General features: G+C 32.5%; 1 protein-coding gene across 2 annotated transcripts in view; it reads left to right on the forward strand.

Moving 5' to 3' along the window:
• The window catches only part of POT1 (protection of telomeres 1), a 79,610-nt gene that overhangs the window by 44,562 nt on the left and 22,265 nt on the right, over positions 1 to 12,783 (forward strand). For both annotated transcript variants that reach the window (XM_082662221.1, XM_082662222.1), the window contains 4 exons: positions 985 to 1,275; positions 6,169 to 6,324; positions 10,969 to 11,138; positions 12,473 to 12,561. In XM_082662221.1, coding sequence (XP_082518347.1) covers positions 985 to 1,275; positions 6,169 to 6,324; positions 10,969 to 11,138; positions 12,473 to 12,561 — 706 coding nt within the window. The remainder of the gene's footprint in view (positions 1 to 984; positions 1,276 to 6,168; positions 6,325 to 10,968; positions 11,139 to 12,472; positions 12,562 to 12,783) is intronic.

Genomic DNA, 12,783 nt, shown 5'->3' on the forward strand with positions numbered 1-12,783 from the left:
TTTTCCAAAGTGTTTTTTACCAACTTACACTCCCATTAGAGATATAAGAGAATTCCAAATCTCTTCAGAGAACCAGTTTTTAGCTTTGATTTTCTCTATTGTATGTTTCTGTTTCTCTTACCTTGATTATGTTTTCTTTCCACTTTCCTTGGATTTGAAATAATATTCTTTGTGCAGCTTCTTGAGATAGAAGCCTAAATTTCTGATTTTTAACCTTTCTTCTTTTGTAAAATATTCACTTATTTCTGTAAATTTTTCTCTATGTATTGAATACTACTTTAGTTATATCCAACAAGTTTTAGCACATCACAGCTTAAGTATCCTTCAGTTCAATATATTTTCTAATTTCCAGTAAATATATAAATACATTTATTAATATCAGACAGTATTACAGGAGACTAAAGGAGGTATTTCATAAGTTCAAAAGGGTTGCTTTATGAAGAAGATATAACAGTCATAAATGCATGTGCATCTAATAACTGAGCCTTGAAATTCAGAAAGCCAATGTTTTTAAGACATATCCCAGCTGTCTCAGTCAGACTGATGAGCCCTTAGCCTCAGCTGCATTTTACTCACTTCAAACTCTTATATTTTAAGTATTCTAGTTTTCCCTATAATATTCATAAATAACTGTTACTTATTATCCTTTTATGAATTATACCTTAATAAAAAAACTAATAAATGTTTTGTTAGTAAAACTGCAAGCCTGATAGTATTAGGGAGGCTGCCACCTAGCTCTTTAAAAAATAAAAATAATCTTGTATAGTGTTTTACGGTTTACATGGTGCTTGTGGATTTTGATATAGCCCAGTAGATTTTATAATTTCATATGCTAATTAAATGAAATATTTAAAGAATTATGTCCTCTATTAACTATGCTGGCAGGATTTTATAATCTCACAAGTGTTTCCAGTTCCTAGGTTCTGGATCAGTAAACCTGTTTTGTTTGTTTCTGTTTTGTTTTCTACTTTGCCACTTTCTTAGATCCAAGTATATAAAAAGGAGACTCAGGGTATCACCAGCTCTGGCTTTGCGTCTTTAACATTTGAGGGAACTTTGGGAGCTCCTATCATACCTCGTACTTCAAGCAAGTGTTTTAACTTCACCGCTGAGGACCACAAAATGGTAGAAGCGTTACGTGTTTGGGCATCTACTCATATTTCACCTTCTTCAACATTAGTGAAATTGTGTGATGTCCAGCCAATGCAGTATTTTGACCTGACTTGTCAGCTCTTGGGCAAAGCAGAAGTGGATGGAGCATCATTTCTTCTAAAGGTAGATTTTTTTAAAATTTATTTATGTATTTATTTTATCAGTTTAATCATTTTTTTACATCTTTATTGGAGTATAATTGCTTTACAATGGTGTGTTAGTTTCTGCTTTATAAAAAAATATGGAACGCTTCACGAATTTGCGTGTCCTCCTTACACAGGGGCCATGCTAATCTTCTCTGTATCGTTCCAATTTTAGTATATGTGCTGCCAAAGCGAGCACAGGTAGATATTTTTAAATACTGGAAATTGTTTTGTAAGTTACCATGACCTATAAGCCTGTAAAGAGCTTATATTTTCAGCATTCTGGTGGAATAAATATGCATACTGTGTACTAAGAACTTAAAATCTAACCATTTTTAATGAGCCTGTAATTTCTATGCAACTTTACTCTTGAACTTCTCCTCTTTATCCTATATTTCTAGAGAAAAATAGTATTACCAGATCTACATTTTAAATATAGTGTTGTTTATATTGTGTTTATATATTTCTTATTAGTACTAGCAAAATGAGTTGTTTTCTATTGCTATTTTTAAGTTGCAGCTCAAAAAATGCATATTTCTGTTTCCCTATCAAGATGTAGCCTTCCTTCTCACTCCTTTGCCTTCTTCTTGGCCCATTGATGTTGGGTTCTCTTCCCATGTTATTTCACTGTCTGCTTCATAGGTAGATGATGGATGGTTTTGAAGTGTTTATTTTTCTTGTTATATTTTATTTTGTTCTTAAATCTGTAGAAAAAAAAAGTGACATAAGACCCATCTAATCTTTGTTTACACCTATCCCAATTTATTCATGAATAGCTTCTGGAGAGGACAGTTGTCTGATACCATCCTCACCTACCTAGCCTAGGCAGGATGCATTTAAACAAACACTGCTTCAGCCCTGCTTCTCTGGTTCTTCAGCTTCTGACTCTTTGGAACAATGGAACAGGAAATGGAGTACAGTGGCCCTTGGACAAATATTGGGGTTTAGCATTATTATCAGTTATACCTTGCCCATATTAAAGAATAGTGAAGATAGAAATTATTGAATAAAATACAAAGTTTTTGAAGTTGAAAATAGCACATATTTATATACACACGAAATACTCTGAAAAAGTAAATGCATGCTATAAAAAAACATAAATAAGTTAAGTGTGACAAAATTGAAGCTAAAGCAACATAAAATCATCCAAACAAAATGAGGAGGTCAGCCAGTCATACTTTATGCCCAAAGTGACATATTTAACAAATGAGTGTTTGCTAATCACTGAACACTTCCAGTGACAACAAATCAGCTGTGCAGAGAAGTATTCACCTTTCGGCTGCTGTATTGAGCGTAAATTCTTAAATTCTGAGATAAAACCTGCCACCTGTTAGCTGACGTAGCTGAATGTACATTTTCCTTCTAAAGCAAAAAAACATGCCTGCATCCCATTTTTATAGATAGCCTTTTCGGAGAAATAAAAACAGCTTTCATGTAGATATTATTTTAAAATACAGCATTCAGAAGTGAATGTAAGAAATTACATTAGTAAGACTTTCTTGAGGACAGTTTGAAAGAAATCTCAAAAGTCTTTCTATGCTCTTCGTCTCAAACTCTATTTTCATAAATTTATTTTATAGTAATAATTTAAAATGTGGAAAAATGCCTTTAAAGGAATATTTATCCTTATATTTCTTGCAGTAACAAAAATCAGAAAAAACTCGCATACTAGCGATAGAGAATTTTGTGAATTATTTATGTGTTGTGGAATACTGTGTGACTATAAAATGACATTGTAGACATACTTATTGATATAGAAATTCACAATATTCTCTTTAGTGATTAATGTGCTTTCATTTATATACTAAAAATGTATTATATGCATAGCAAAAAATATATTGAGAGGACTATATAGCAATATTTTGCTCATTTTACTATGGGAAGTCAAATTTTAAGTGATTTTTTTTTTCTGAAATTGGTTTTCCTATCCCAAACTATGAATAATTTTTTAAAATTTTGTTTTGAAAACAGAAGGAGCCAGACCTTACTCCAAATGAGTTCTGGTCAGCATGGAATATAGCGTAATTATTTCCTGTCTCAACTGAGATATGATGCTAATATTGGTCTCTTTATTAGTAACTACAATACATTCATTTTAATTATTCTAGCAGATATGATTCCCCCACATACTGTTGTTTCTAAAAGAAGTTAATTTTAATTATAGGTTATTAAGACTATAATGTTAATAAGAAGAGATTAAAGGCTATGGTTGGGGGTATACTCAAAGATAAAATTTAGAGCCTTAAATATCTCATGAACAAAGAAAGAAAAAAAAGTATAGCATATCAGAATAATCTTTCAAGTCAAGAAATTGAAAAATTAACAAACAATTATAGAAAGTTTGAGGTAGTATTTTAATAAGGTATTTAATTTTGGGATAGGTAATTTTAACATTGCCCAGAAATTTAAAAGATATTTTAAAGTGATATATAGTAAAAAAATTTCTCTCCTTGACTTCCTCTCTTGTCCCCGTGCTGCTATAATAATAAAAATAACATTAACATTTCAAATTGGCAAAGAATTGTTAAATGGTGATTGTTATCTATTTGGAAAAAAGAATTAGATCTGTATAAAATATGCAGATACCTAACAGATTGAGTTTTGATACAAGATTACAAAAGTTCCAGAATTTCAACACAAGGTCTGACTTATACTCTACTCTCTCAACCCCTCCTTCAGAAGACTCACGGATTGGTCTGTAAAGCCATTTTAAAGTCTCAAAAACATGTGCACAAAATGAAAGAACAAATTCCAAGTGAAGAAAAATGCGACATAATGTTACTACTCCCAAAGTGATTGTCCTGGTTCTTTGAATAATTTAGGAAACAGAGTGAGTGACACAAACTCATGATTGTTTATTTACAACTTCGCACTGTCACCAACATTATTCAGTACTTTCTCTGTAATCTGACCCTGGCAGATACCTGTACAGATATGCGGTGTTTTCCATAAAATAGGCAGAAGACCTAAATAGACATTTCTTCAAAGAAGACTTACAGATAGCCAACAGGCACATGAAAAGATGCTCAACATCACTAATTATTAAAGAAATGCAAATTAAAACTACAGTGAGGTACTGCCTCAGACTGGTCAGAATGGCCATCATTAAAAAGTCTACAAATAACAAGTGCTAGAGAGGGTGTGGAGAAAGGGGAACCTCCTACATTGTTGTTAAGAATGTAAATTGGTGCAGCCCCTATGGAGAACAGTATGGAGGTTCCTTAAAAAACTGAAAATAGAGTTCACATGATCCAGCAATCCTATTCCTGGGCATATATCTGGAAAAGACAAAAACTCTAATTTGAAAAGATACATCCAATTTTCATAGCAGCACTATTTATAATAGCCAAGACATGGAAGCAACCTAAATGTCTATTAATGGGTAAAGAATATGTGGTGTATATATACAGTGGAATATTACTCAGCCATAAAAAAAGAATGAAATAATGCCATTTGCAGCAACATGGATGGCCCTTGAAATTATAGTAATAGTGAAGTAAGTCAGAGAAAGGCAAACATCATATGATATCACTTATATGTGGAATCTAAGCAAATGATACAAATGAACTTATTTACAAAACAGAAATAGATTCACAGACATGGAAAACAAATTTACGGTTACCAAAAGGGAAAGGATGGGGGTAAGGATAAATTAGGAGTTTGGGATTAACAGATACACACGACTGTATATAAAATAGATAAGCAACAAGGACCTATGTATAGCACAGGGAACTATATTCAATATCTTGTGATAACCTATAAAGGAAAATAACCTGAAAAAGATATATGTGTGTGTGTCTATGTGTGTGTATAACTGAATCACTTTGCTGTACACCTGAAACTAACACAACATTGTAAATCAACTATACTTCAATTAAAAAAAATAACAGTTAAAAAGAAAAGGAAATGTGGTGTTTTCTATTTAAGTAGACTGTTCACTCTTACCCAGCCAAACTTCTGACATGCAGAGGCATTCTCACCTCTCTCCAAATGTCTTTTGTCCAGCCCTTCTATAGCATAGCATAGCCTCAAGCTCATCTCTTCCAACCCTAGCACAGCACAGGCTAGCTCAGGTCTTAAGGATGGGATAGTGCATACTCGTCCTGGACCCCTGTTCCCATCCTTACCTCAAGGTGACTTAAATAGCAATCCAACCTACCTTTCCCTTTCCATCACCCATGATTGTAATTCACTTGTGTTCATAACATCTAACATAAACAAAATATTCATATCTGTGCTTTCAAAGGCCTTTTCCAAATCAGAACAAAGTGGAAAAATGGGCAGAGGTCAGATTAGTTCCCTAAAAGCTAGGAATTTATACTTAAGAAAATTAGCAGAGATACTTGTAAAGGTTTATATACAAGATGGTAATTACTAAATTATTTAAAATAGCAAAAATTTTGAAACAAATGGCCAAAAAAGGGATTGGTTTAATAAATTTGTTTGCATCTATAATGTAATGTGAAGCCATTGAAAATCCTATTTTAGAAGAATATTTAAATTGCCTGAAAAACTGCCCAGCAATAAATTAAGAAATGAAAAGCAGAATAGAATGCCAGTTTGGTAAAAAGAAAAATAGACATATATATTATAACTACATAGAAGAAAAAAAAGATAAGTAAATTCAACAATATGTTAATAGTTTTTCCAAGCTCATAGCTGTTTGAATTTTTTTCCTTACATTTTATTCATTACCTATACATATGTAGTCCTTTTACAATCAGGAAAGAATATACATCATATTCAAAGTTTAACAGATATTTGGGGGAATATATTTAATTACTTTTAAGCTATGTTACCAGCAAATAAAACTCTTCTAGCCTCCACAATTTTACAAAAAGATCATTAAACTTTTGTTCTACTTCTTATGCAGGTATGGGATGGCACCAGGACCCCATTCCCATCTTGGAGAGTCTTAATACAAGACCTTGTTCTTGAAGGTGATTTAAGTCACATCCACCGGGTGCAGAATCTGACAATAGACATTTTAGTCTATGACAACCATGTTCAAGTGGCCAAATCTTTAAAGGTGATGTTGTATAGCAAGCATGTTTTGCTCTTTTGTATTTTTATAAATTTTAGGGTAAATCACATGTTAGATGATATTTGAGGTCTAGAAATTAACTCCAGATTAATTTTTTTCTTTAATTTGTAAAATGGGTATTTAAATTATTAGACGATATATTAAATTATAACGGCTTGAACAGCTTTTTTAAAGTTAAAGAATGTTTCCTGAACATCTTAAAGCTGTGCCCAATTTTACTATGGAGAGAAAAATTTTTTTCTGCCATAAAATTTGCTTTAAAATAACAAAGGATGTATAAAATATTTGTAAACTTAAATGATAAGCTCTTTTACTTGGTTTGATAAAATCCAGTCTTCAACTTTTTAATCCACCTCTAAAATATATTGATAAATTGTCTGTGTATACCATACAGTTTATTAGAATTTGCTCACTGTTTTTGAGATGCAGTTTTCTAGGTAAAATAACGCTTCTTAGTTTTGGCACTTCTTGCTTCTTAGTAACATTTTAAGGAATATTTTTCTTCATTTTACCATGTCATTTATTTGCAAGTAATCTTTCTTGCAAAGAATGCTGTCATTGATAATAATGATAATAATAGTAACATGTGTTAAAGCACTTCATATGTATTTAGCACTGTCTTGTGCTGTAGGTACTATCATCATTTCTGTTTTACAAATGAGAAAACTGAGGCACTCAGAGGCCCAAGATTTCGCACTTACTTGCGTGAAGCCTGTATTTGAATGTATGTCTGTTTCCAGAGCTAATCTTCTTAAGCAGTATAAAGAAATGAATTTCTTTATTGCAAATAGCTTCCATCCTACATTTAGGGAGGTATATAACCTACTTATGGGAAGAAAATAGGGAAAGTGAATTGTAATTTTTTTAAATCTGAATTTTAGTGCCCGGTTTCTTTTTTGCAAATAAATGTTCTTGGAGAAGGAAATATTTCCACTTTTACACTGTGTTACAAAGAAGCCCACCCAACTCAATAAATTAGGTTAAAGTCCAGGTCAAGGAAGGTGATAACTGTACTCTTTTGTCCTTTATGAGTGTGTTCATACCTTTAATATCAGAAAATTGACTGTTGAAAATATATTTTTGATGCTTTTCCTTGATTTTATCTGCATTGATTAGCTTATTTCAAAAATAAATGTAATGATAAAGCCAATTCTAAAGTCTTTTTAAAATACAGATAGAGTTCTTTTACGAATGAAAAAGATTTACATTTTAGATTCTACTTTCACTGTTTTAATTCCCTTCTCTTTCCCTATGCTGTTTCTATAGGTCTTTTGTTCCTCTCTCTTGTCCTGATTTCCTTGTCCCAAGTCCTGGACAGCACCTGCCACAGTGCTTTCCATGTAGTAAGGGTTAAGTAAATAATATCTGCTGGTGAATGCATGAATCAATAAGCGCTGTGAATTTTTTTCAGATTTTTTTCGTCTCCTTTGTCTGCTTTATCTCACCCACTAGAGGGTGCTATGAGCATACATAATTAAGAAAATGTAGGGCAATTAATTTTTCTCTAAAGATATCATGACATTTATCTACAATGTAATAGAAAAATGAAAAGGATTTTCTCTATGTGTAAGTAATATAACTGTAGGCTTTTATTTAATGTACCTTGACATCACATTTTATTTGTTCTGAGGCAACCTCTATACTAACCATTTCGTATTTATTTAAGAAGTGCCCAGAGTCAAATGATATTGATATCAATTAATTCTTGTCAACACTCGACGATAACTGCTTAAAATTGCATATTTATATTGAAATGCATGGATTACATGTATTTTTGTTGAATAGGAACAGGAAAAAAATGTGATTTTTATTTTATGTAATAAAGAGGACAGTTAAGGCAATTGTAAAGTACAATATAATTGAACTCTATATACGATACATTTTACAGCTAAAGTTGCCCTTAACATTTTTCCTAAACCTTGCTTTTTAAGTAAGTTATCTCCTTCCCTAAACATTTTGCTCACACACACACACACACACACACACACACACACACACACACACTTCAAACCTTTTGTCTACAAACAAAAGCAGTGTATTTTCAATCCCCAGACTTATTCTGACACAATTTAAAAATAATTACAAAACACACGTAGTTCTAATTATGTTTGGCATTCAGTGACCCAAGAACTATATTTTGGTTATTTTCAGACACATACAGGTCATTAAAAATATTAAACCTAAAGGGAAATTTTTGAAAGTTTATAAGGAATATTTAAATTATTTCTAAAGGAATAAACATTTCTTAATAGCCAGTTTGCTTTGCTTTATTTTTACTGTTTCTGTATTAAAAAGGGCTTTTACAACAATTTTTAGAGGTATGTTTTATAATTTTTTTGTTATTACCAATAAGACGATTTGTTTGTTATGTATTTGTCTATTATAACAGAGCATCTGGCACATTTTATAATATATTTAGCAAGCTTAAAAAAATATACAATGCTGCCTCCAGAAGGAATTTCTGGAAATAACAGTTTGTCATTTTTATAGCCTATATATATAAAATTCTCTCTTGGTCTTTAAAGTATAATTTTGTTTTATTATGAAATACAATAGTAAAGAAGATAGTATAACAAACATCTACGTGCCTATCATCCAAACTTAACATTTCTAAATGTTTTGCACACCTATTTCAGGTACTTTTAATTTTAAGAAATGAAATTTCTACATGTGGAACCTTCTTTGTACCTCTGCTTGTTCTAATTTTTTGCTCCCAAATATCCTTTTTATTTATCCTAACATGTACGTGTGCACACCCATGTTTATTATGCTTTTATTTTATATACTTTTGTCTGAAAAATGCATATGGTTATGTATCATTCTATAATTTGCTTTTTTCCTTTGACATTATATTTGTAAGATTTATCCGTGTTCATATATGTGTCTGCATTAATACCAGCCTGTCTTAATAATCATACCTTTATTTTTAAATGATATTTCATAGGTTAAGCCCTCACTCCCAGTTCAGTCTTCAAAAGTAACTTGACTGTTCACTTTCAGATCAGTTTTTACAATTCCTTGAAAGGCACTGGAGATTTAGATAGAAACTGCATTGATTTTAAAGAATAATTAATTAGGAAATTATCTTTATAATGTTGAAACTTTTCATTTATGATTATGGTATCTTTCGCCTTGTGTCTGGCCTTCTTTAAGTCCTTTGTAGATTATATACATTTACTGCACTAATATATTATGTGTATTAAAAAGAATTACAGAGTAATAAATGTTCAAAAAGAATGTCATAAAAGTAAATACAAATAGACATATTTCCTTCCATCATCTTACTTTGGAGAACATGAGGAAAATCAGTTTTGTCATCGTGTGTGTGTGTGTGTTTGTGTGTTTTCCTTCTCTGACTCTATTTACCCTGCTCCCCTGCTATTCTGTCAGTGGAAGAAGTCAGAGAAGAAAAGACTAAGTGCCTTACCTCCTTATAAAACCCATGATTGGATGGGAAAAAGATCCTTGAGGATGAAGGAGTAGCTCTGGGAGTGTGGATTTTTTCCCCTTATTTTTTCCCCCCATTTCTCTCCTCCATCACATCCAGAGGGTGATGAGGAGAAATACAATGAACTGAAACAGCAGTAAGCAGAGGTGGGAGGTTGGTTTACTACCTTCTCTTTCTTTATTTTCCCCCATGTGTAGCTTTTCTGTTACACAGAATCTCACCACGGTTAATCTTGACCTTGTAGGAAAAAAAGAATGGTAGTCCCACAGTCATCAGCAGTCAGGAGTGCTGCTTTATACAAATGAATTAAATTTCCTAGTTGGTAACTAACTCCTTTTGTTTATAACTCTTTCTTCATAAAAATGTGATTTAGGTAATACAGCTTCTTCCTTTCAGTATGTGTCAGTTTCTTTAATAAACATTCTGCATCTGTCTCTTTTTAAGTCTTCTACATTAAAAGAATATCAAATACTCCGTAATTAAAGATATTTTTAAGACTAAGTTTAGCAAAACATCTAAAATTATAGGACATTTCGTTCAAAACTATAATTGGTTTAAATCTATATTTGAACTCATAGAAGGTGTTTCACATTATGGTGTACAGAGAAAAATATTTACAGAAATTTTCTTTCCATAGAACTTGTGGAATAGAGGGGGTTTATTATTTTGGTAGAGTAGCACATTTAAACATACTTTCTAGTATTCTCATAATGAGAGTGTTTTAGTGCTCATATTTAATTAAATCTTACCTTAAATTAGTTAAAGTAGGTTATTTTCAGAAACCTTAACCAAATAGGTTCTTAATCAAATAGAGAGCTTGGATTTGATTTAGGTAATAGGTTTCTTAGCTACCATATCTTAGCAATGCTAAGACTCAATCTTATTTAACATTTTAATATCTCTAAAATGGAAATATGCCTTTACATTTGAAAAATACATACATATCTATACATGCATATGTATGTGTACAAACACACACACACACACACACACACGTTTTGGTTTTGATACAGTGTCCTTGGGGCTGATATTGAGTACACATTAGTAGAACATACCACTTTCCTTTCTGATGAGTCAACATCCCGGGTTATTGGTCTGTGTCCCATGTTAGTTGTTAAATATTGTATCAAAAATTGTTTGATTTTTCTCCATTTTCTAAATAATAAATCATCTGCTTTTAGGTTGGAAGCTTTCTTAGAATTTATAGCCTACATACCAAACTTCAGTCAGTCAATTCAGAGAACCTGGCAACATTTTTAGCCCTAGAGTTTCATCTCCATGGAGGCACCAGTTACGGTCGGGGAATCAGAGTCTTGCCAGAAAGTAACTCTGATGTGGATCAACTGAAAAAGTAAGCATATTATAAACCTATTTAGAAATTGTAAATAAGGTATTAATTAAGCTGGTTTCTAGGATAATATTGTTCTGAGGTGGGAAGGGGGGCTCTAAGAGGTCTCTTGTAATTGATCCTCAGAGCCTTCCTTGCCATTCATTATTCATTTTTTTAAATAGATGAACCAAATGAAACAAATCAAGTGATTGTAGGTTCAAATAGCTACATAGTAGCAGAGCTGGGTTTATAGTCTAGGTTTTCCAATAGTTACTTATGCTCTTACCTCTACTCTTTGCACTCATGTTCTTCTACCATTTGCCACCTTCTCCAGGTACAGAAACAAACAGTGGAAACTGGAGCTTAGCTAAAGTTTGGAAAACTTGATATATATGTCTAGGGTGCCAAACATACTTGATCAATCATGGACAAAATACTGCCTTTTTTTTTTTTTTTTTTTGCGGTACGCGGGCCTCTCACTGCCGTGGCCCCTCCCATCGTGGAGCACAGGCTCCGGACACGCAGGCCCAACGGCCACAGCCCCACAGGCCCAGCCGCTCTGCGGCATGCGGGATCCTCCCGGACCGGGGCACAAACCCGCGTCCGCATCGGCAGGCGGACTCCCAACCACTGCACCAGCAGGGAAGCCCCAATACTGCCTTTTTAAAGTGCGTATAACCGAGAAAATAGGTAATGGAAATATTTCAGGGTATCATATGTTTAAAACTTTTAGGTGTGCCCAGAAAGTGAATAGTACCTTAAATCCTGCTACACTTGCAGTTCCCTTTTCCTTGAAGTACTCCTGTTAATGATGTGTGCAGAAACTCTTCGACCCGTATTCTAGGGAAATAAGAATTCTTCTACATATTTTCAAAGAGTTACAGAAAATATCCTTTTCAGTAAATTGAAATGACATAGCTATTTTCCAGGTTTTAATATATTGAAATCAATATGATTTTATCATCAATGAAATTAGCTATTTTAATAACCTTCTATCAGTTTCCCTACTTTATTTCTCATATTGCAATATATAGCCACATAGTATTTCACTACTTGAGTCTAGAATGAGATTTTTCTGACTTAGAATGTCATCCATTAAATACCCAGCTTATTTGCAGTATTTCATCATCCCACTGTTGTACTTGTGTCTTTCTAGACTTAGGTTTTTAAAATTTGAGGGTGTCTTGGAATCCCCTGATAATCTGTTAAAAAACTATAGTCCTCCTGAAAAATGCATACACACACAGAATTTTTTATACAATTTCATTGAGCTCTTGGTTTCTTTGGGTAGAGCTAAACTGATCATTGTTTGACTTTGTTTTATGCAATTAAAAATTCTATTCTTTCAATTACAGGGTTTTAGAATCTGTAGATTTGCCAGCCAATCAGCGTTTAGAGGGTATATGTCAATCAGAACATGAGGACAGCTTTTCAAATATTTCAAGTAAGGACAGTTTTTTAATTTATTAAACTACAGTTGATTTACAATATTGTGTTAGTTTCAGGTGTACAGTGTCAGATTCTTTTCTGTTACAGGTTATTAACAAGATATTGAATATAGTTCCATGTGCTTTATAGTAAATCCTTTTTGTTTACCTATTTTATATATAGTGGTGTTTATTTATTAATCCCATGCTCCTAATGAGTAAGGATAATTTTTAATGTT

This window comes from Grampus griseus (genome assembly GCF_964374135.1).
Source record: "Grampus griseus genome assembly, chromosome: 9".
Lineage (NCBI taxonomy): Eukaryota > Metazoa > Chordata > Mammalia > Artiodactyla > Delphinidae > Grampus > Grampus griseus.